At 31.6% G+C, this 23,761-nt stretch overlaps 4 protein-coding genes across 5 annotated transcripts in view; 1 reads left to right on the top strand and 3 right to left on the bottom strand.

Moving 5' to 3' along the window:
* The window catches only part of LOC111417432 (chromosome bows), a 142,738-nt gene that overhangs the window by 7,717 nt on the left and 111,260 nt on the right, over positions 1-23,761 (bottom strand). The window lies entirely within an intron of this gene.
* Positions 5,155-12,033, bottom strand: LOC111421795 (type I BMP receptor saxophone). 2 transcript variants are annotated; one of them, XM_071197753.1, is made up of 8 exons: positions 11,775-12,033; positions 11,404-11,649; positions 10,719-11,340; positions 10,442-10,664; positions 10,196-10,383; positions 9,913-10,138; positions 5,300-5,479; positions 5,155-5,243 (listed from the first exon to the last, which is right to left on the bottom strand). In XM_071197753.1, the coding sequence occupies exons 1-7, from the start codon at positions 11,833-11,835 to the stop codon at positions 5,330-5,332; spliced, it is 1,716 nt and encodes a 571-aa protein (XP_071053854.1). In that variant the 5' UTR covers positions 11,836-12,033; the 3' UTR covers positions 5,155-5,243; positions 5,300-5,329. The 2 variants fall into 2 exon arrangements, with proteins under 2 accessions (XP_071053854.1, XP_071053853.1); XM_071197752.1 differs by having other exon boundaries at positions 5,238-5,479.
* On the top strand, positions 12,056-21,654 carry LOC111421796 (granny smith). The gene is made up of 9 exons (XM_023054988.2): positions 12,056-12,327; positions 12,464-12,644; positions 12,695-12,877; positions 12,945-13,089; positions 13,141-13,271; positions 13,328-13,552; positions 20,588-20,733; positions 20,801-21,245; positions 21,304-21,654. Exons 2-9 carry the CDS (start codon positions 12,498-12,500, stop codon positions 21,442-21,444), a joined length of 1,563 nt encoding a protein of 520 aa, XP_022910756.2. The 5' UTR covers positions 12,056-12,327; positions 12,464-12,497; the 3' UTR covers positions 21,445-21,654.
* On the bottom strand, positions 21,491-23,284 carry LOC111421797 (GDP-mannose pyrophosphorylase A). The gene is made up of 6 exons (XM_023054990.2): positions 23,156-23,284; positions 22,902-23,100; positions 22,467-22,850; positions 22,127-22,412; positions 21,797-22,061; positions 21,491-21,744 (listed from the first exon to the last, which is right to left on the bottom strand). The coding sequence occupies exons 1-6, from the start codon at positions 23,193-23,195 to the stop codon at positions 21,644-21,646; spliced, it is 1,275 nt and encodes a 424-aa protein (XP_022910758.2). The 5' UTR covers positions 23,196-23,284; the 3' UTR covers positions 21,491-21,643.

Genomic DNA, 23,761 nt, shown 5'->3' with positions numbered 1-23,761 from the left:
GGTATATTGCAACCGTTCAACTTAAGAATAAGATTAGCTTTCAATTCCTCGACTTCCTCATTTTTGCCAAACATAATAACTACACTTTTATCAGGGTTCAATATCAAGGTTCTTTGCAAATTCACTGACATTACCTAAGTCTTTATTAATTTTCCATGCGAATATTCACGAAACGGAAAGTTGTAGTATAACTGAGTGTCGTCAGCATACATACGAATTTTACAATAATTGACAGCTTTTGGAAGCATAGATGTGTATAAACAGAACAGCAAAGGACCCAACATCGACCCCTGCGGTACTCCACGCTTCAGTTTCAATGGTTCAAAAATTAAGCCATTGACCTGTACAGGGTGGTTCAAATTCGATGTCCGAATAGGCTAACTCGAAAACTATAAGAGTTAGAAAAAAAGTAGCTTACATGTCATGATCTCGTTTTTCGAGAAATTGCTAATGCCGAAAACCTCATAGCGCTATCGTCTTTTGTTTTTCCCCTAGAGGTCAAAATTGAAAATATCGTAAAACCAATAACTGCAATTATCTTGATTATTATTATAGGTGGAGTATTATAACTAAGACATTATATGAACACTTTTTTACAGAGAATTTGATGATGTAGTCAAACAAATTTTGTCGGTTTTAGTTTTTGAGATATTATCACAATTTTCGTTTTTTTAAATGGAAACAACCTCTGATTATTCGCTTAATAAATTCGTTATTTTTTTCTGATTACAAAAATATAGGGTTTGACAGGTCTATTTCTTATTATTTTAGAATAAAACTAAAAATAAACTTTTAGTGTCGTCGAAGAAATTAAATTTACAGTTTCCTGTAAATTACGGTTCTATAACTAAAAATTAAAAAAACATATTTCTGATATTTGAAACAAATATATTTGTTAAACTGTTTAATTTATATATGTTTTACACAAAAGTTGGAATAGATTGCATTATTTCACATTTTTTATTACGATTTAATATTATTTTTAAATGACTTAATAAATTTTCGATAGATGGCGCTCATATATATTCTTTTAATTCAAATAAACATAGCAACATTTGTTTGTATTCAAAAATTTTCTGAAGTGTCACTTTAAAACTCCTGTTTTTAAGATGAATTACGAAATTTTTGAAAAGTTTAACATGTTAGAATGTTACATATTAAAAAAATTATTTGTTTTTAAATAGCAGAAGTTATCTTCTTATTTAATTGTTAACTTTTTAGGTTTTACCTACCGCCCCGTAACTTACAGGAAACTGTAAATTTAATTTCCTCGACGACACTAGATGGAAATTTTATAAAAAAAAGTTTATTTTTAGCTTTATTCTAAAACAATAAGAAATAGACCTGTCAAACCCTATATTTTTGTAATCAGAAAAAAATAACGAACTTAATAAGCGAATAATCAGTGGTTGTTTCCATTTAAAAAAACGAAAATTCTCATGATATCTCAAAATCTAAAACCGAAGATTCTTTTTTGACTATGTCATGAAATTCTCTGTAAAAAAGTGTCCATATAATGTCGTAGTTATAATACTCCACCTATAATAATAACCAAGATAATTGCACTTATTGGTATTACGATATTTTCAATTTTGGCCTCTAGGGGAAAAACAAAAGACAATAGCGTTATGAGGTTTTCGGCATTAGCAGTTTCTCGAAAAACGAGATCATGACATGTAAGCTACTTTTTTTCTAACTCTTATAGTTTCCGAGTTAGCCTATTCGGACATCGAATTTGAACCACCCTGTACACATTGGCATCTATCTATTAAATACGTTTTAATCAACTTTATAAATTTCTCCCCGTCTCCAATATAGTGAAGCACGCACAACACAATATCATGGTAAACAACATCGAACGCTTTGCTAAAATCCAACAACACTAAAGCGGTGCACTTTTTAGCGTCTTTAGCCTTTAATATATCGCCAATGACATTTAAAAGTGCAGTTGTGCAACTACGACCAGGCACAAATCCCGATTGGTCTGGTAATATACTATTTGAAATAATAAAGTTTTTAAATTGGTAGGAAATAACTTTTTCCAGTACTTTGCTCAAGGTAGGAAGAATAGAAATCGGTCGGAGGTGTTTAAAGTTAGTAGGTTTTTCGATTTTTGGTATTGTGATGACCACAGCAGATTTTCGCTGCGAGGGAAAATGTGACTAAACTATGCAGCTGTTTATGAGATATGTGATGAGCCAACATTTCTACTGGTGATTGATAATGCCAAATACAGTATCTTCATCTACCGTGTGAAGATCAAAAGATGTATTCATATTGCTATAGCTGTTATTTGAGTAAAATAATATCGTATCCTTTATGTTATTAATATTGACGTCAGGAATACCATCAATAAATGAATTATTTATATGATTTACGTTTGAAAGATGAGATGGTATATCTTTCGACTTTTTACTCCCTATATGACATCCACAAATAGTGTTCCACATTTTTTTATCCATGCGTGTATGTAAATTATTAAAGTATTCTATCTTTTCGTGTCGGATAGCATTAATTGTAAAATTTCGTAATTTTTTGTAATAATCCCAATTTTTTATACCTTGTTTTAGCCTCATATCAATTCGTTAAAAAACATGCAAAATCAAACATGTTTTTCTTCTTGAAATATTTTATTGATAAAAATTAAATAAAAGATGTATAACCTAACAGTACTTATTGCTTAAATTGAAAAATTAAAAACTAAAAAATAAATACACAAAACTCAGTACAATAAAATGTTTTGCTTATAATTAAAAAAAAATGCTCAACGTACCATGTACCAACAAGTGCAAGTCAAGACAAGTTAAAAACGGTACAGAATTTGGTTACCTAATATTTAATTTGAAAACACCTACAATATATGCAAAAAGGGGGATAAATAACATTCATACTTATGTTTGTACACAAATCCGCAATACACAAATTTAAATGGAACATGTGATGTATATACAAACATTAATGTACGACAAGTAACAAGTGTAAAAAATGCAAAATATGAAAATAACAAATCGTTTAGATAGATAAACGTAATGTTTCATATCTGTTATACATAATAATAACAGCAATGTGTAGCAAAAGGTTTTTTTTTGCTAAACACAGCCTAACAAATGAATGGATTTCCTTTACACGAGTTTACATACATCAAGAAAAAACAAGTTTAATGAGCCATCATGTAGTAAGTTCGTTAATATGCACACACATTAAATTTATTTATTTATTTACTTTTTTTTGTTGATAAACAAACTTGATATGAATCAGTTTTGTCTAAAGTAAGTTTAAAATAGATTACTTAAAAAATTACAATTATTACAGGAGCGGGAACGTTTCTTTTTAATTTTTTTGATCTGTCCAAGTTCACATGTGATATCCGTATGATAAACTAAGTCTGATATGAATTGGTTATTTGAAAATTTGAGACAGCTTAGAAGATTCTTTTTTAACTGAAACGCAAATATTTCTATAATATAGTGAGCGGATGTTCTAACATCCAATTACCGTTCGTTCTTTTTCAAAGATACGAAAGTCTTTTCCCCGTTAAATAATAAAGTACTTAGTTTGTTAATACTATTTTCATATGATTGTATTCAGTATGTTTGTTGTATTTTTATGTAAACATTCATGTCGCCTTTTTAGTCTACAAATATGTTCGATAATAATAATAATTATTATTACGCTAGTTTATTATTATATCTGGTGTTGATCCTGTCACGACACTTAAATGATTAATAATACAGAATACAAACCGATCAAATCACAAAACGAAATCATGGACAACCGTTCTGCCTCTTAATAATGCAAAAATAACATTTTACAATCCAATAAATTCGTTTTTAATTTTGACCGTTTTGTTAACTATTTATTTGTAATTTTGTTACAAACTGAAAATGTTTTTTGGAAATTAATATTTACAATTTAGAACCGCAGTTCCAACCGATATGATATAGGTAAAATTGTAAATGATACTGATGAAAATTCTATTCTTAATAAATAAGATGATTAAACAAAATAAGTCTTAACTAATGATTCAAGGAATATATCCCGTGGAGTATTCTGGAGCTGTTCTTTGTAACATTTTTAAATAAAAGGAAATCTACCAACGACCTAATGGGGTTTAGGTACTGTAATCACCACATTCTTGTCCTGTTGCGCTATGGATTGCATATTTTCTTCTTTATACTCGGTGTTGGGTTGTAGCACAAATAATTTAATATTCCCAATGCGGAGTGTAGGAGAATAAAAGAGGAATAGGATACCAGATTCGGAGGTGCCTCTGGTTATTAGGTTGCTATCAAGAAAGTTCTTCCTCTATGTATGTAATAAATGTCTCAAAACGGAAGAGTTTGCATACTTCGAGACCAGTACCAAGATTTCTGTATTATGATAGATACAGTAGAGTTCGTTTATTACTTACTCTTCCATGAACCTCCTCTTGGAACCTCAAGGTCACATTGCGTAATGTCAACGTAAAGAAAGGATATATTTAAGATATAACAATGAAAATCCTGATTTAACATAGTTATTACATTTCAGTTAAGACTTATTTTGTTAAACACAATATTTTAAGATCCTACTTAGTTTCAAAACGCCTGTATAACAACAACTAATTTTGGTAATTAATCATTAAGGATGAGTATATCTCCCAAAATTTAGTTAAACACAAAACTACGTCATACTAAATTAAAAAGACGAAGCAATTAATATAAAAATCAGTTATTTATTAATAAAAAAAAAAATTCCAAATAATTTCAAATAGAACTTAAACGTCGAACGATAAATATTAATTTTCATTATTAAATAACGAAGAGATTAATTAATTTAATGTAAGCATACTAATTTTTAAGGCACTTCTTAAATATAAAATCAAAAATAAATCTAAGTGAATAATTTAAATGTAATTGAGCTTGTGACGTAACTTTGTGTTACACCATTAAATGAAAGGAAAAAGAGGAGACAGAAAACGCGTTTACATAAATAAAAGGAATCTGTACAAATCGTTAGTACAAATTAATATTTACAACGGACCGTTTTTTTTTTTTAGAAATGGCACTGTACACGTATCGTTAAAATAATAATTAATTGTTTGACGCGCTCTATATTATGGGAAAAATGTAAAAACCGAGATATGTACTGAAAAAATGAAAAATTATAGAAATTTGGCACCTCGTTTCGTCCTCATCGTCATCTTCGTCCGAGCGTCGACGCGCGTCCACCGTTGGTTATTCCCTCGTTATGTACACACTATACTAAAGGGGTATTTGGATTAGGGCAGCCCAGAAAAATGTTGTACTCAAATTTATACCAGACAGAAGGCGCGCACGCACTTCAACGATCAGACGCAAATCTCCATGTCTTCAATATTAACACAGTCACTATTGTTTCCCAACTTAAGTAGAGTCTTTTTGATTCTTAATGCTGGTAATCTTACGTGTGGATTTTGATGCCAACATTCTCTCATTAGTTTTCCCATACCACACAAAATCTATTAAGAAATAATTTATTTAATTACTTAGATAAAAAAATAATGGGGTACAGCTTCAGGGAGGATAGCAAGGTAGCGGCGCATGTGAAGGAGTCTGGGAATGGGGTGAGAGAGTGTTTGGAAAGGATATCAGAAAAAGAAAGATTATGTTTGATGGGTTGGTGAGGAGTGCAATGATGTATGGGGAGGAAGTTTGGGGATGGAAGAGGCAGGACGTACAGAATCGGGTTGTGGGTCTGGCGAGAGAAATGAGGTTGGAAACGACTAGAAGAGCAGTTAAATATGACGAAATGATAGATAGAAGACCATACTGCGGGATGCTGGGAGAGATTTGGAAGGAAGTTAGGGAAGGGAAGATATATGGTAAAGGAGAGAGGAGGGAATATTACAAAAGGACGTGTTATTCGGGGGCAGAGATAAATAACAGAAGAAAGAAAGGGTTGGTGATGTGGGGGAGGTAAGCGACAAGGATAGGGACGTCCAGAGACAGGAGAGAAGGACGCAGATAAGAGAGGAAAGATATGGGGACATAATAACGGAAGGGTTTCCAAAATACTTGGTGAAGGAGGGAAGTGAGGTTAAGTTAAGTTTGGTTTGTCATCAGAAAATTATAAACTTTTAGTTAACCATAAAAACTGTACATGCTGTTCCTGTAAGTCATGGCATAATTTTAATCATAAATACTAGAGTTAAAATGATATATAAATAAAAGCCCATAAATGGTAAAAATTAAGAAATTTTTAATCATTTTAACAGCCACAGGATCAATGCTATACAGGACTGTCCTTAAAATCCTTAAATTTTACAACTGATTCGAAAAGTCTATGTCATTTTAAAATTATTTTTATTCTTAAAAATTTTTGTTTAGAAGCATCGTTTTTGAGTTATTCGTAAAAAGCTACAACCTCAATTATGAAATGTTTTCATTAATCGTAGGTGCCTATGAAAACAAATTGTAAATGACGTCTGACGTCACAGAGATGGGCGGAGCTTATACTGACTGCAAACAATTTCGCTGCTAACCACAGTTGCTAACGATAAATCGCCAAAAAATGTCAGTTGAAATGTCATCACTTAGTTTATTTTATTTTAACACTAATAAAAAATTGCATTATGGTGATTTACCGTTAGCATATGGTGTTTATAGACAACCTAAGACTTGACGTCATAGAGATGGGTGGAGCTTATACCGACATATGCAATTTTTCAATTAATGTTAAAATAAAATAAACTAAGTGACATTTTAGATGACATTTTAAATGACTGTTTTATGGCTTTATCTTAGCAACTGTGGTTAGCAACGAAATTGTTTGGAGTCGGTATAAGCTCCGCCCACCTTTGTGACGTCAGACTTAGGCAGTCTACTGTCAAATCATTACTCAACTTTCGTTAGTCAGTAGTAGTTGTTTAAAATGACAAATAATTACAGTTTTAGTGAGCAAACTGCCATGCTTTTAACATTAGGAGAGTGTTTAGGCAATGCTAACGCAGTGGTGAGATGATATTGCAAATAACTGTTGATATACTGTTGATATCAATAGTTCGGACATTTTGGAACGTCTAAAAGTACGGCTTGGCGTGTGCGACACGAACAGCAATTGTATCCATACCACTTGTCAACAGTACAAGAATTAAAAATTGCTGATCATCTGCTGGGAGTACAGTTTTGCCATACTATGATGGAAAAATGTACTATTAATGCTGCGTATTTAGAAAAAATACTTTTTATTGATGATCATTAATTTGACATATTGCTTTACTTACGATTTATTTTCATGGGCGTCTACAATTAATGACAGTAATTCATGGACGAAGTTGTATCTTTTTGTGAATAACTCTAAAACGATGCGTCTAATCAAAAATTTCTAAGAGTGAAAATAATTTTAAAATAAAATAGACTTTTAGAGTCAGTTGGAAATTTTAAGGGTTTATGATATAATAAGAAAGTTTTAAGGAAATAATCTTTGGGGACACCTGTATAGCATTGATCCTGTGGTTGGATACTTTCAAAAGCAATCTGAAACGATTTCTCATGATAATATTACATAGTTTGCCAAATTTTATCTTTCTTAGATAAACCATATAGAAAATGTTTAAAAAAATTTTAAATTTGAAGGTCCATATCTTAAGCATTTATGGGTTTAGACCAAAAGAGAGAGAGTATTAATAAATGTTTTAAACATACAAACATTAACCCTTTGCGTCCCGACGGTACTCTAAAATACCGGTACTTTGAAACACTCATTTTAAACTGTAGTCATCTATTAGGGGCATTTTTAAATTAGCATTTTTTTGACACTCTTAGGTTATACGGAAATGTAAGTTTTATTTCAACATTTTTTTTCTTAATATTTTTCCAATCCAACCCATCAATTATTATACATCATTTTAAAGAGAAAGCTTTGAGCTTTAATTTAAAATAAGTTTCATTCCTTAATTTCAATAAATACGGCTTCCAGGAATTTTTAAATTAGCATCTTTTTTGATATTTTTAGGTTATACGAAAATGTAAGTTTTATTTCAACATTTTTTTTCTTAATATTTTTCCAATCCAACCCATCAATTATTATTAGGGCCCGGAACTTTTGTAACGGAACGATACGATTTACCCCCTCCACTTGTTCTCCTAAAAAATGAGTCGGTGGCGTCAAGTCAACTCACCTGATCGGTTGTTGTTGACGACCGACGATCGATTTATTGCGCATCAATGTCAACATTGTCAACTGTCAGTACGATTTCACTGTTGTTCAAATGTGCAGTATTCGACGCTTTTCATCCGCATAATTTCGTCAAATTTGCTTTTTATCTTTCTTTAATTACCTTTAATTGGAATTTGGAGTTCTGTTTGAGTTCGTATTATTGTTTTTTTAATATTTTCAAATCGTACTGACAGTTGACACTGACGTGTAATAAACCGATTGTCGGTCGTCCACAACAACCGATTAGGCGAGTTGACTTGACGCCACCCACTCGTTTTCTAGGAGAACAAGTGGAGGGGGTAAATCGTATCGTTCCGTTACAAAAGTTCCGTACCCTAATTATTATACATCATTTTAAAGAGAAAGCTTTGAGCTTTAATTTAAAATAAGTTTCATTTCATAATTTCAATAAATACGGCTTCCAGGAATTTTTAAATTAGCATCTTTTTTGACACTCTTAGGTTATATGAAAATGTAAGTTTTATTTCAACATTTTTTTTCTTAATATTTTTCCAATCCAACCCATCAATTATTATACATCATTTTAAAGAGAAAGCTTTGAGCTTTAATTTGAAATAAGTTTCATTCCTTAATTTCAATAAATACGGCTTCCAGGAATTTTTAAATTAGCATCTTTTTTGATATTTTTAGGTTATACGAAAATGTAAGTTTTATTTCAACATTTTTTTTCTTAATATTTTTCCAATCCAACCCATCAATTATTATACATCATTTTAAAGAGAAAGCTTTGAGCTTTAATTTAAAATAAGTTTCATTCCTTAATTTCAATAAATACGACTTTCAGGAATTTTTAAATTAGCATCTTTTTTGATATTTTTAGGTTATACGAAAATGTAAGTTTTATTTCAACATTTTTTTTCTTAATATTTTTCCAATCCAACCCATCAATTATTATACATCATTTTAAAGAGAAAGCTTTGAGCTTTAATTTAAAATAAGTTTCATTCATTAATTTCAATAAATACGGCTTCCAGGAATTTTTAAATTAGCATCTTTTTTGATATTTTTAGGTTATACGAAAATGTAAGTTTTATTTCAACATTTTTTTTCTTAATATTTTTCTAATCCAACCCATCAATTATTATACATCATTTTAAAGAGAAAGCGTTGAGCTTTAATTTAAAATAAGTTTCATTCCTTAATTTCAATAAATACGGCTTCCAGGAATTTTTAAATTAGCATCTCTTTTGACACTTTTAGGTTATACGAAAATGTCAGCTTTATTTCAACATTTTTTTAAAAATATTAATAATTATTATACATCGATTTAAACAGAAAGGTTTAAGCTTCAATTTAAAATAAATTTCATTTCTTAATTTCAATAAACACAGATTCCAGGAATTTTTGAATTAGCATCTTTTTTGACACTAATTAGATATGCAAAAATAGGGGGATTGCATATTTAGTTAAAATTGATTCCAAACGCCTTTACTGAGTGTATTTTGATAGCGTTTTAATTCTGTCTGATTCTGTCACAAAGTTTAAAAATTTTTGATTTCTTGGGACACAAAGGGTTAAACCTCTATATGATCCACAAACTGATTAAACTTTACCTTCACAATAGCATTTTATTTAACACGTTCATTGCCAAGCTGAAAATTGAAGCTTTGTGTGGTGACCAAGTCATTTTTTTTTAATAGTTTTTTCTATACGATATCGCGAGTCTGGCAATGAACGTGTTAATCACCCTATATGAATAGAAAAATAACTTACTGGATCACTAAACCACCTATTGGGTAAATTTGGTCTTTGTTGATCCACACAAACGACCTTTCGCATGTCTTCAAAACTGGGGTCATTTGGTACAACATCAAAAAATGGTGGTTTGTACTCCTCAGCAATGCCATTGCTTAAAGTACATCGACACACCTCCCAATATACAAGCCCAAGGGCATAAATATCCACCCTTCTAAAAGCATCAAAACAATCCATTCGTATCCTACAACACAAAACATAATTTAAACATAACAAATTTTAAAATAAATTATTTTCTCACGTTTCATCTAATACTTCTGGACTCATATATCTTTTGGTACCAACACGTGGATTCGATCCAACATCTAAGCTGTCTGTGGCTTGTGTATGTGTAACTGCTAAACCAAAATCTGCTATAACACAGGTTCCGTTGCTTTTAACAAGAATGTTTTTCGTTTTTATGTCTCGGTGTGCTATTGCAGGTTTTCCCTGATTTAAAATATTAAAATTGAAAATAAAAATATGATTAGAAAATGTCTAATCTTACTTGAGTGCCATATATTTCAGAATGTAAATGCACAAGTCCATTAGCTATGGAAATGCAAATTCGTAACATTTGTTGGTGAGTTAAATGTGTCCTATTGAGATGATCATAAAGGCTCCCTAACGCATGGTAGTGTGTAATGAGCCACAATTGTGTACAGGAATTTCGAGACGTCATATCAGACCCAATGTAACCCAAAATACTTTCATGACGTATTAAAACAGTACTAAAAATAAATAAAAACCAAATATATATTACTCAAATGTTTATAACTTTTTACCTATAAATCTCTGTTTCCCTATTCCAACTAGCTTCATCTCTTGAGAAAAATATTTTAACAGCAATACTTTCTCCTTGCCAAATTCCTCTCCATACTTCACCATATCGTCCTTTTCCAATACACTCAACCAAAGAAATATGTTTTGCCAAAGTCCTTTGAATTAATAATGGTAATCCTGATCCACTTCCAGAGGTCAATGAATGTTGTAAGTACTCCCTGAGGGTGCTGTCACCAGCTGCAGTAGCCCTAAGAAGATCGTCTCCACTATAATAAGTGTCCAAATCGCATTTTGTCTGATTCCTAAGTCTTTGCTTATGTAGGCGACGCATAAGATAAAGGAAAATGAGGCCCAACACCGACATAATAAGTATTGGACCAAGAATAGCGGCCCCAAGTTTTAATATATAAAATGATTTGGAATAAACACTTAGCTCATCCGAAATAGGATACTCTCCAATATCTGGAAACTCTCCTTGATTACAATAATCACCTTCACAGCATATTACATGATATTGGCCTACTGCGTGCCGTTTATTATGTTGACCAATTATTGATGATGTTTTACATATCATAGGTAATTGATCTGCACGAGTTGTACAACCTCTCGCTACACTTTCTTCACCTAAAGAAATGTATATATCTCAATAATTCATAAAAAAAATCTTAAAATTTTATACAAACTAACCCGAGTGTTCTCTAATCCTGGATTTCCAACATTGTATAGCATCGTGACATATTGTTTCTTCTTCACAATTTGGAGCTTCACATGAATAACACTTAAACCTGTCCTTTCCAATATCTCGCATTGGAAGAGAGTTGTGCCTGATATTATGTTTAGAACTGTAAGGGGGCGGTTCGCCAGCTTCGTGTTCATCATAACTTTCCCGATTATCTAAGTGATCAGGTAGAACTTGTTGATACAAAGATTCGCCTGGAAATATAAATGGAATGTATAATAACAATTTTTTTGAGGTTAGATAGAGTATCGAATTGGGGCCTTAAAATCATGTTAGGGGACAGTGTAAATAAATATTCGAAAGGAATTAATTAACTTACTTGTGCATATATTCACTATAAGAATAATTGATAAACAGTTTACAAAAGTCCGGACAGCCATGTTTATTATTAACTTAACTAAGTACCGAGGGTGTCAACACAAATTCCGAATAATTTTTTTTTTATTTTATATTACTTCTTAAAACGTTCAATGCTAATATCATAATAAATCATTTCAATTGTTGTTTAATATTATTAGTAATTGTTTAATTAAATTTTTGTAAAAAAATTTTTGTTACCAAGTTATGTAATTTATACTAAAATTCAAATGAGCTAATAGCGTGATAAATTAGTTTTATAGTAATCCTTAAGTTATTGTTATATTTTTTTGATTATTAGTATATACAGAACATATATTTCGAAATGATAATTACATTTAACTATAATTAATCAATAAATGTAGTTTTTAAACGTTTTAGGTTTTTTGATTTTATGAAAGATAAAAATTTCGGGCTAGTTAGTACGTGGTTGACGGATAAATTTCCTAGAAGTGTCGGCGGATAGAGAATGAAGTAGCGTTTTCTTTAAATCAGACGTTTGTTAAATTATCAAAGTAAGTATAATCCTAATTAATAACAACCATAATTAATCTAAAATTGCAAATTAATCGACATACGAAACTACCGCCCTTTCATCATTTCTATTTTTAATTTTCTTCAATGAATCATGATAAAATTTTTTTGTTACAGAGCGCATCTCGTTTACTTGAGCTCTTTTAGAACAATGAGCACCAAATTGGTGTTTTCGGGCACTTTGTCCAAGACAGATCCCCAACAAAAACCAGTACTCATTATTGGACAACTCAAGCATTTAGCACAACTTCCTTATAATGAGATTAAGACCAAACTTGAACCAAGAGTTTCTGAGGAGGTAAAAAGAGTAATGCCTCAATTTTTCTCCATTAATTTGTTTTCTTTTAGGTTTATAAAATAGCAATTCCTAGTTTACATCCTTCACCTACTGACACCTGTTCTTTGTACTTAAACTTGGCTACTGTGGCAGCGTTGCCTGTTAAGTGTAGTCGTCATAATACACCTTCAAGATCTCATGCTATAACAAGACTGATTCATAATTGTAGTGTTGGAGTAGATGAGAGTATTGTGGTGAGAATAATTTAGATATAACATTGAAGGTTTCTTCTATCTATATAGATTATTTTTTTATGTTTAGATTCTTTGTGAACGAAGTGATGTTTATGCTAGTGCGTGTGCTGTTGCTCGAGCTTTTCCATTGTACAGCAAGAAAACATCAGCTGGTTATGCAGATGTAGTTACAGTTACTGTTGAGTTCATTATAATGCCTAATAAAGAGATGGGTAAGATCTTTTTTAGTTTCATTATCTATTTTTGACTTTGATTCTTTTCAGAAAATTCCGAATTTCCTGAACTTTCTGCAGAAGAACTTCAGGTTTTAGAGGAAGCTGCTTTTGGAGTTCGTTTAGCAGCCAGAATAGTTGATGCTCCTTGCGGTGACATGAATGTTGATGCATTTTTGCAGGTTAACTAACCAACTCATAAAATAGAATTGCAATATAATAAAAATATAAATTATAGGAAATTTCCACCATTGGAAAAGGATTAAACATTACTCCTAATATCATTCGAGGAGAAGATCTCCGTGAGAAAGGATTTGGTGGTATTTATGGTGTAGGAAAATCAGCAACATCACCCCCAGCTTTGGCAGTACTGAGTTATACTCCTCCAGGTGCTACTGTAACTGTTGCATGGGTTGGAAAAGGAATTGTTTATGATACTGGTGGTTTAAGCATCAAAGGAAAGGTATAAATCTTAAATTTTCCAATAAATTTTTTTTTTATATTTGTATCCATATTCAAGTTAATTAAGTATTAATAAAACGACAAAAACTGCTATTTATTAATATGTATGGAACTAGTTTTGGGCTAAATTCCCATCTTTAGTCAAATTTCTAGGCACAGCATAGAAAACATTATACAAAAACCCAATTAACATGATCATTGCTTACTTACTGTCTATTAAAAAGGAATTAATGGTAAAAAATATCTTGATTAAAATTTTTACTATAATATAATAACAACATTTATGTTTATCTCGATCGATTTTATAAAATAACACTTTAAAACATCAAAAAAGAAGCAAGAAAACAATTAAAACACAAACTTTCAGCGTTGTTGGTGGCGCGAAATTTACAGATTCAGATTATTTAAGTACAAAAATAAAGGTTTATAGTTTATTATATTATGAAATCGAGTTTCAAACCTGTATTACATCTATGTAAAAGTGTCGCACCTTCAAAATTAATGCTATGTCTTGTTTCCAGTCCATGGTTAAAAACTTTTGAGTTATTTTTTTGGTCATGTATTCAGGTTTCAAATCTTCGCCCTGTTTGATTGATCAATATAACTTCCATCACAGTCAGAACTCCATTCTCCTTAAAAATATCTTTTTTATTTTCTTCATGATAATTTGAAAAAATGTTAAGTAGGTTTGTTCTATTTGAGAAAGCGAATGAGATGTTAGTTATACTTATCAAAAATATGTTTAGCATTATAAGAAATGTTGTTGTATGGAATGGATTTGTAAATCTTTGTCTCTTTATCTGGTTTTTTATATAAAGGATGTGTCTTTCTTAATATTCTATTAATCAAATAAATAATATAAAACAGAAACCCATTTTGACATGCTAGTGTTTTAATGTAATTAAATTCTTTTATCTTGTTCTCTTCGCACAAAGTCGAAAAAAGTAATCTAAAATTTGAAGGCTTTTGATTCATTGGATGTGCAGAATTGTATGGTATGGTTGTGGGTATTATTGTTGGCTTCTTGTAAATATCATAATCATATTTATATTAATATACAGGATGTCTCACGTAACTGGTTCGTTAGAACTTTTTCAGGTTCCACTATTCGTAGAGATTTGAAATTTTGGTAGCATGGGTTGTTCATTCGGAACTTTCGATCTAAAATATTTTCAAGATGGCCGCCACTTCCGGTCTACCGGAAGTAGACCATAACTTCGCTATTTTAAATGGAATGTTATAGTTTTTATTACACAATTTAATTGTACGTAAAAAAATAGGTTGACTTTGATAAATGTTATTGGTACCTAGCGTTTTTCGTTTTCGAGTTATTTTGGTTTTAAACTTTTTTTGGTAAATTTCAACATGCTCTTTAAAACTCCATATCTCAGCCAAAGTTCATTCCAAAAAGATCTACTTTGGCACGATTACTCTTCAGATGTTGTCAAACAGATTGTCATTTGTTGTATCGGAGTATCTTATACAGAATGATCAAAAATTGAATTAGTGTTTCTCCATATTCAATGGCGAGAAAGTCGAAAATTTTAAATGGAACGCCCCATATTTTTTTAGCCTATCAGAAAGAGAATTTAATTCTCTACACGGTAATTCTGAAGAGTAATCGTGTCAATTTAGAGCTTTTTTGAATGAACGTTGGCTGGGATATAAGGTTTTAAAGAGCATGGTGAAATTTGCCAAAAAAACCTTAAAATGAAAATAACTCGAAAACGAAAAACGCTAGGTACCAATAACTTTTATGAAAGTCAACATATTTTTTTACGTACAATTAAAAGGTACAATAAAAACTATAGCATTCCATTTAAAATAACGAAGTTATGGTCTATTTCCGTTAAACCGGAAGTGGCAGCCATCTTGAAAATATTTTAGATCGAAAGTTCCGACTGAACAACCCATACTACCAAAATTTCAAAACTGTACGAATACTGGAACCTAAAAAAGTTCTAACGAACCAGTTACGTGAGACACCTGTATATGATCATAAATTTTGTTGAATGTTGTTCAAATAGATCAAAAATTCATGAAGCGATTCTTTACTCCCCTCCCAAACGCAAAACATCGTCACTATATCTTGTTCATTTGAATATACAGTGTGTCCCCGGATAGGTGAAACGACTCTTATAAAATGTAAATTTTTTTCGATATTAACTGTCATCTTTTGGGGTTCAGGCCTGCTTGATTAAAGACTAATTTTGAACATATTTTCAAATTTTAAAAAACAAGTGAGTGTTGATACTGAAGCTAAAACTTCTTGTGTGTCAGGTAAAGTACCTTTTCTGTTTACAGTATGGTAAAATGTTACTAAGAAATTTTATTCAGAATGAAAAGTTATGGCCATACGCAAATTTTCATCAGCCTACTTTGATAAAACCTATTGTTTATTATTTTCGTCAATAGTACCTTATTACGACTTTTCGTTTTGAGATTCAGATTATTAGGGAGAAATAAACAAACCGTTCTGAAAATGTTCACAAGAAATTAAGTGTGTGTTCGCCCACAAAGGAAAACAGTTGATCATAGTTAATCAGTTTCATCATAATTTTTTTTTCTTAGAGTGAATACTTCCTGCTGTAAGAAATCTTTTGATTAAACGCCAACAAGTACCTCTTTTAATTGCAGTATTTGGAAATTTTTCACAAAATAAAGCAATAATCGGTTTTTTCCCGGTTCCATAACACTGAATCACGTAAACTTTTTCCTGTAATGTTAACATTCTGTTTAAAAAACACTTTAAGTTTACTAAATTACAGTTTGAGAGATTAACAGTGACAGGAAAGCAATTTTGTTTTTCCATGGCAGTCTTTGTTAGAAATAAAATTGTTTGATATGGATTTTTTCAAAGTAGGCCGATCAATCCGAAAATTTGCATATGCCCATAGTTTTTCATTCTGAACAAAACTTCTTAGTAACACTTTCACGTACTATAAACAGAAATGGTACTTTACCTGCCACAAAAAGAGTTTTTCTTTCACTGTCAAGGCTCACTTGTTTTTTAATAATTGATAATATGTTCAAAATTAGTCGTTAATCAAGCAGGGCTAAACCCCAAAAGATGACAATTAATATCGAAAAAATTTTACCTTTTATAAGAGTCGTTTCACCTATCCGGGGACACACTGTATGTTTCTTAAAAGGATTTTTATCGTTCATTATTATACAGGGTGCGGCAACATAACTTCCTTTTTTGAAATGTGCGCCATTTAGTTGGTTGATATCGTAGCGGAGTGCTAGTAGTCTCGTTCGAGAGCATGGACTATAAAGTTTTGTTCCGACAAAGTTCAGGCGCCATCATGCGTTAAATCAGTGAAGAGCATGCATTTCCCGTTGAGGCCTACTTTTCGAACGAATATTCTGTGATCGCAACCCAGTGCGCCTTTCGGAGTCGCTTTAATTTAGCCCCTGTACCGGATCGGAAATCATTTGTTACGTGGGTCACTACGTTCAGGCAAACTGCAAGACGAAGAACTGGAGTCCCTCGGCCCATTAGAACACTTGAGAACATAGAGAACTAGATGAGTTGGACTTAGGGGACATTTGGTTCCAACAAGACGGTGCAACAGCTCAAACTTCAAGAGCATGGTGGCTGTTGGGCGATTTGGCTCCTTGTGATTTTTTTCTATGAGGTTTTTTTGACATCCCGTGTTTATGTGTACCGTCCAAGGACCCTACAAGATTTGACCAACATCCAGGAAGAAATTGCCAACATAATCCCTGCTATACTGGCAAGAGTCATGACAAACGCCAGAAATCGGTTTACTCAGTATATGGATAATGTGTTAAAACTTTATGTTTGTGCCTACATTATAAAAAGCAAATACAAATTTTCTGATTCATGCAATAGGTTTTATTAAGTTTTGAAAAAAGGAAGTTATGTTGCCACACCCTGTAGTAAAAATTTTAACCCAAGATATTTTTTACCATTAGTTCCTTTTTGACAGTAAGTAAGCAATGATCATATTAAGCGGGTTTTTGTATAATGTTTTCTATGTTGTGCGTATAGATTTGGCTGAAAATGGACATTTAGCCCAAAACTAGTCCCATATACAGGTGTCTCACGTAACTCGTTCGTTAGAACTTTATTAAGTTCCACTATTCGTACAGTTTTGAAATTTTGGTAGCATGGGTTGTTCATTCGGAACTTTCGATCTAAAATATTTTCAAGATGTCTGCCACTTCCGGTCCAATACTTCGTTATTTTAAATGGAATGTTATGGTTTTTATTACACCTTTTAATCGAACGTAAAAAAATATGTTGACTTTCATAAAAGTTATTGGTACTTAACGTCGAGTTATTTTAATTTAAAGTTCTTTTTGACAATTTTCACCATGCTTTTTAAAATCTCATATCCCAGCTAACGTTCATTCAAAAAAGCTCTAAATTGCCACGTTTACTCTTCAGATGTTGTCAAATAGATTGTCATTTGCTGTATCAGAGTATCTTATACAGGTGGTCATAAATTGGGTTACCGTTTCTCCATATTCAACCGCAAGAAAGTCGAAAATTCTAAATGGAACGCCCCGTATTTTATTAGCCTATCCGAAAGGGAATTTAATTCTCTACAATTTATCTGTAAACATTTCTATACCTATTTATTGTAGTTTGTCTCATATTGGGAAATTTATCAAAACATGCAGGAAACCGTTTGTATTTTTATTAGAAGGCCATGACATTTTGACAGTTTTTCGTTTAATTTATGTCTATTATTATTTGTACTATTAACTACGATTGATAATCTTTTAGTTTACTAGCTTTTACTTACCAAAAATAACAAACAGAATATCAAATAAATGAAACAATTAATACAAAAAATTAATGACAAAAATTAGATTTGGATAATAATATAAATTTGTTATTAAATTGAATTTGAAAATGCAATAAAGTACGATAAAATATTTATTTCGTTGTCTTCATCACTGGTGACCGGAAATATGCGGTTTCTTTTGGTCTCGATATGTCCAAAACTAAGAAAATCTTAATCAATTTTTTGATCATGTGTTCGACACGTCCTGTCTAAAATTTTATTACATTCGCCATCAATACAAAATAAATTTCAAATATCACCGTTGGAATAATCTGCCATGATGTTCAATGACTTAAGCCTTCCAGAAGCGACTTCCAGAAGTTTTTGTCGTGTAAACACGTATTAGAAGTCGACTTCCAGAAGTCACGGCTTGCAGAAGTTACTTGCAGCAATTATGTGGAAACACGTGTTTGTTGCTTGCTGGAAGTAACTTGAACGACTTGCTGTGAACTACAAGTGTTTTGAAGACTTAAAGAAGAAGTCGGGTATACGTGAGTAAACGGTTTGTGGTATTCTCTTCTGTTTTCAGTTTTGTTTTGTGTTTTTTTTTGAGTTTTTTTCAAAATTTATAAAAATGGACAAAAATAAATTCGTTTGGAGTAGTGAAAAAACACATTTGGCAATTGAAAAACAAGAAAGTTATCCTGAATTATGGGACACGTCCTCAAAAGACTATAAGAATAAAATTAAAAAACAAAATGCTTTAAAGGCAATAGCCAATGATATAGACGCACCCGAAGAAGAGGTCAAAAGGAAATTGCACAACCTCCGAACACAGTTTGGTCAAGAAGTAAACAAAGAAAAGAAAAAAAAAAGTGGCCAAAGTACTGATGATGTATATGTTAGCAAGTGGGAGTTTTATAATGACATGAAATACATGACGTCATCTCATGTACCCAAAGAAACTGAGGATAATTTGGTAAGAATAAGAAAATACGGAGATATAATCGTTTTTCTTGTTTTTTTTCTTACATGTTGCCAAAAATCGAAGAGTAATTAAAAGCCGGTCTTTGGGAGGTATAGCCAATCTCATTTTAGTATCCTGCTTTTGAATACTTGTTTGAATTAAAGATAAAATGTATTCAAAATCATCATTAGATATTTCCAGGAAATTTTTCAGTTGCATGGAGTCTTCGGTCCGCAATTCTTCAAGTAATGTATTTTGGAAACTTAAATCGGCGCGTTGATTTAAGCAGCATCCAATTTTTTACCCAAACACTTCTTTTTGTTTTTTTTTTAATTTGTTTCTTTTTAATTAAATATGCTGCGATGGCAGCTGCTAATCTTATTTTTCCACAAGACATTTTTATACTGTCATTCGTAAAAAAAGCAAACTACTGCAAGCTGTACTCACATTGTGTGGAAACACGTCTGCAATTTCTTGCAGCAAGTTCGTCGTGATAACTTCTACAAACTACTTCTGGAAGCAGACTTCCGTAAGTTTCGGTTTGAGTGGAAACACTTCAGCAAATACTTGCAGAAGTTCTTCCGCAAGTGACTTGCTAGTGGACACACGGCTTTACACCCGTCGTCAAATGTAACTAATGACAACAATAATACAAACATGGACCTAAAACTGTCAAAATTCCATAGCTTTCTAATAAAAAAACCTGCATTTCGTGCATGTTTTAATAAATTTCCCAATATGAGCCAAACTACAATAAATAGGTATAGGAATGTTTATAGATAATTTGTAGAGAATTAAATTCCCTTTCTGATAAGCTAAAAAAATATGGGGCGTTACATTTAAAATTTTCAACTTTCTCGCCATTCAATATGGAGAAACAGTAATTCAATTTTTGACCATCCTGTAGAAGATACTCCGATACAATAAATGACAATCTATTTGACAGCATCTGAAGAGTAATCGTGCCAATGTAGATCTTTTTTGAATAAACATTGGCTGAGATATGGGGTTTCAAAGAGCATGTTGAAATTTAATAACTTTTCAAAGTCAACCTATTTTTTTACTTACAAGTAAACGGTTTAATAAAAACTACAGCATTCCGTTTAAAATAACGAATTAATGGTCTACTTCCGGTAGACCGGAAGTGGCGGCCATCTTGAAAATATTTTAGATCGAATAAAGAATCCATGCTACCAAATTTTCAAATCTCTACGAATAGTAGAACCTTGTTACATGAGACATCCTGTATATTAATAAATAGCAACTTTTGTCATTTTATTAAGATTTTTTTTGATTAAATTTTGATTAGACCGCAATGCCAGGGATGAAACGAGATTGTGGAGGAGCTGCTGGAATTTTAGGCGCATTTCACGCCGCTGTTAAAGCGAATTTTACTCAAAATCTCCATGCTGTGTTTTGTTTGGCAGAAAACTCAGTTGGGCCTCAAGCAACGCGGTAAACATTTAGTGCCTAAAGTCTGTTTATTGTAGTAATATTGATGATTTTTTTTTATTTTTCTTAGACCTGATGATATCCATAAATTATACTCTGGTCGTACTGTTGAAATTAACAACACAGATGCTGAAGGTCGCTTAGTTTTGTCGGACGGCGTCGTTTATGCTCAACGCGATTTAAAGGCAAACATAATCCTTGATATGGCTACTTTAACAGGTGCTCAGGCCGTTGCTACAGGAAAATATCATGCTGCTGTACTTACTAACAGCGCTGATTGGGAGGATTACACAATGCACGCTGGGCAAGCTTCGGGAGATTTGGTATTTCCAATTCCCTATTGCCCAGAGTTGCATTTCTCTGAGTTTGCTTCTGCTGTTGCTGATATGAAAAATTCCGTGGCTGATCGAAATAACGCTCAATCTTCGTGTGCTGGATTGTTTATTGCTGCGCATTTAGGATTTGATTATTCTGGTGTTTGGGTTCATGTTGATATGGCTGCGCCAGTTCATTGTGTAAGTTATTTTTTTATTAATAACTTTTAATGTTATAATTTTCAACCTTTTTATTTAGGGTGAACGCGCAACTGGATATGGTGTAGCTTTATTAACAACATTATTTGGAAGTTACAGTAAGCATCCATTGTTAAAGGCACTTGGCCCAGATTTAGATATTCAATTGGGAAACGCTACTAAGAAACTCAAAAAATATTGATTTTTTAATGTTAGTACATCATTTGGTTTAAATCAAGAACAAAAAATAAAAAAACAAAAATCATTTATTAGAATATAAGGTACGTATCCAATGGATTATAGTTTCTTCTCATTGTTAAGAACAAGAAAAACGTTATAAATAAAGAATATATTTGATTACGAAATATTTACTCTTGTAATTGTGCGCAATAAAAATCGTTTTAAAGGATAATTTCGTTTTTAAAACTGCGACTTAACTCCTTATTAGGTAAAACAATCGAGTTTAATAGGATCGTTTCCTGTTTTACACTCACATAACACCCTAAAAATATAAATCATTAAAATAGAAATTATTAATAACAAAATGTGTGTACCGAGGATTGTTATTGATGGATTTAATCGTCCATCATTATTAAACAAAACGGGATTTTCCATTTTTGCAAATGGTTTATTTGGATCTGGGTCAGATGGGGTTCCTTCAACTCTAGCCCATTTTCCAACCTTTGAATTTCTTCCTATAATACTGTGAAGGATTAAACTGTGATCTTCTATGTGAGCATTTGCCAAAATTATACTTTCACGCACGCGAACTCCTGGACCAATTACCACATCTGGACCTATACTCACATTGGGACCCAACTAAAAATAATATTAAGAATATAAATTATGGCTGAGAAGAGATATACAGCTTAAATATGAGTTACCACTGCTGTAGGATGAATCACTGCTGTAGGATGAATATAAACATCTGGAGTTATGTGACAGTGAGGATTTTGATCTCCTGATGCATGTAAATGAGCCAATCTTTCAGGATGTGTATTCCTATAAAGTTGGAGATAATGTCGATTTGCATAAATAGCTGACCCAGCTGTTTTTAATTGAGACCACCATCTAGACACTTGATAAGTAAATATTTTCCCTGTTCCTGCTAAAGGGGCTAAAATTTCTTGCTCAAGTTGCATATAACCAGCTTTATTTCCATTTCCATTCCTATAATTAAAAAAATATTAAAAAAATAAAAATAAATTAAAGCAAAAAAGAAACCTGTAATATTCTTGTTGTTTCACATTAAATGCTTCGCCAATAGCTTGAAAAATTTCCATTGAAAACACATAAATTCCACAACTGATTAAAGTGGAAACATAAGAACTTGGTTTTTCAACATAATGAGATACTTCATGAGTAGTTTTATCTGTTACTAAACATCCATAGTTCAAAGATTGTTGCCTCGTAGCTTCTGTACTCATCACAGTTACCAAAGCATTATCTCCTTTGCTTTTATGAAATTCGTATAAGTCATCAAGTGGGAAATCAGCGCAAACGTCTCCATTCATCACAAAAAATGCATGTGGGTTTCCAAACCGGATTTGATCTCGAAAATGATATAAACTTCCTGCAGTTCCTAACGCAGTAAATTCTTGCAAATATCTTTTAAAAAAAAATTAACAATAACAACATAACCAAATTGAAATTATATACCGGATATTAACGCTATAATAATGTTGAACATCATTAATAAAAGGCTCAATTTGACTGGGCGGATAAAACCCGATCAACAATATTTCTTTCAAGTCTTTAACAGCCAAACAGGCTTCAATATGGTGTTGAATTAACGGAAGACCAGCTACCGGAAACAGGGGTTTCGGTATATCCAGAGATAAAGGCCTAAATCTTGTTCCTAAAAACGATTTTATAAACATAAAAAATTTTTAGGTTAAGTTTTAATAATTTACCTTTTTGAGGACCTCCGATAAGTATAACCGCTTTGAGCATGGTTTCGTTGATGCAATAATAAAATTTGTGCTGAAATAATATATTTATGCTAAAAAATTGTAATCAATTTCACAAAGTTTGACACGTAATTTAAATTCTTTTGGTTAGTGCTGCCATCTGTGTTGTGTATTTTGTTGACGTTTCAAATTATAATCAATTCAAGGTTATCTCTCAACAATTTTACTGTAAAATCTTTATCTTTAGAAAAATAAATATTTCAATTCAATTCTTTTATTGTTAGAAATGTAAATAATAAATTAATTTTAATAATGGATATTTTAATGTAACCATGGTAACAGTTTTGATGTCAAAATTATCAAATAATAAACAAGGTGATTTCAAAAAAATTTTAGGTTAAGTTTTAATAATTTACCTTTTTGAGGACCTCCGATAAGTATAACCGCTTTGAGCATGGTTTCGTTGATGCAATAACAAAATTTGTGCTGAAATAATATATTTATGCTAAAAAATTGTAATCAATTTCACAAAGTTTGACACGTAATTTAAATTCTTTTGGTTAGTGCTGCCATCTGTGTTGTGTATTTTGTTGACGTTTCAAATTTTAA

Source organism: Onthophagus taurus, chromosome 7 (genome assembly GCF_036711975.1).
Source record: "Onthophagus taurus isolate NC chromosome 7, IU_Otau_3.0, whole genome shotgun sequence".
Classification (NCBI taxonomy): Eukaryota; Metazoa; Arthropoda; class Insecta; order Coleoptera; family Scarabaeidae; genus Onthophagus; species Onthophagus taurus.
The sequence above is the reverse complement of the archived record's forward strand: the minus strand, read 5'-3'. Positions and strand labels throughout refer to the sequence as shown.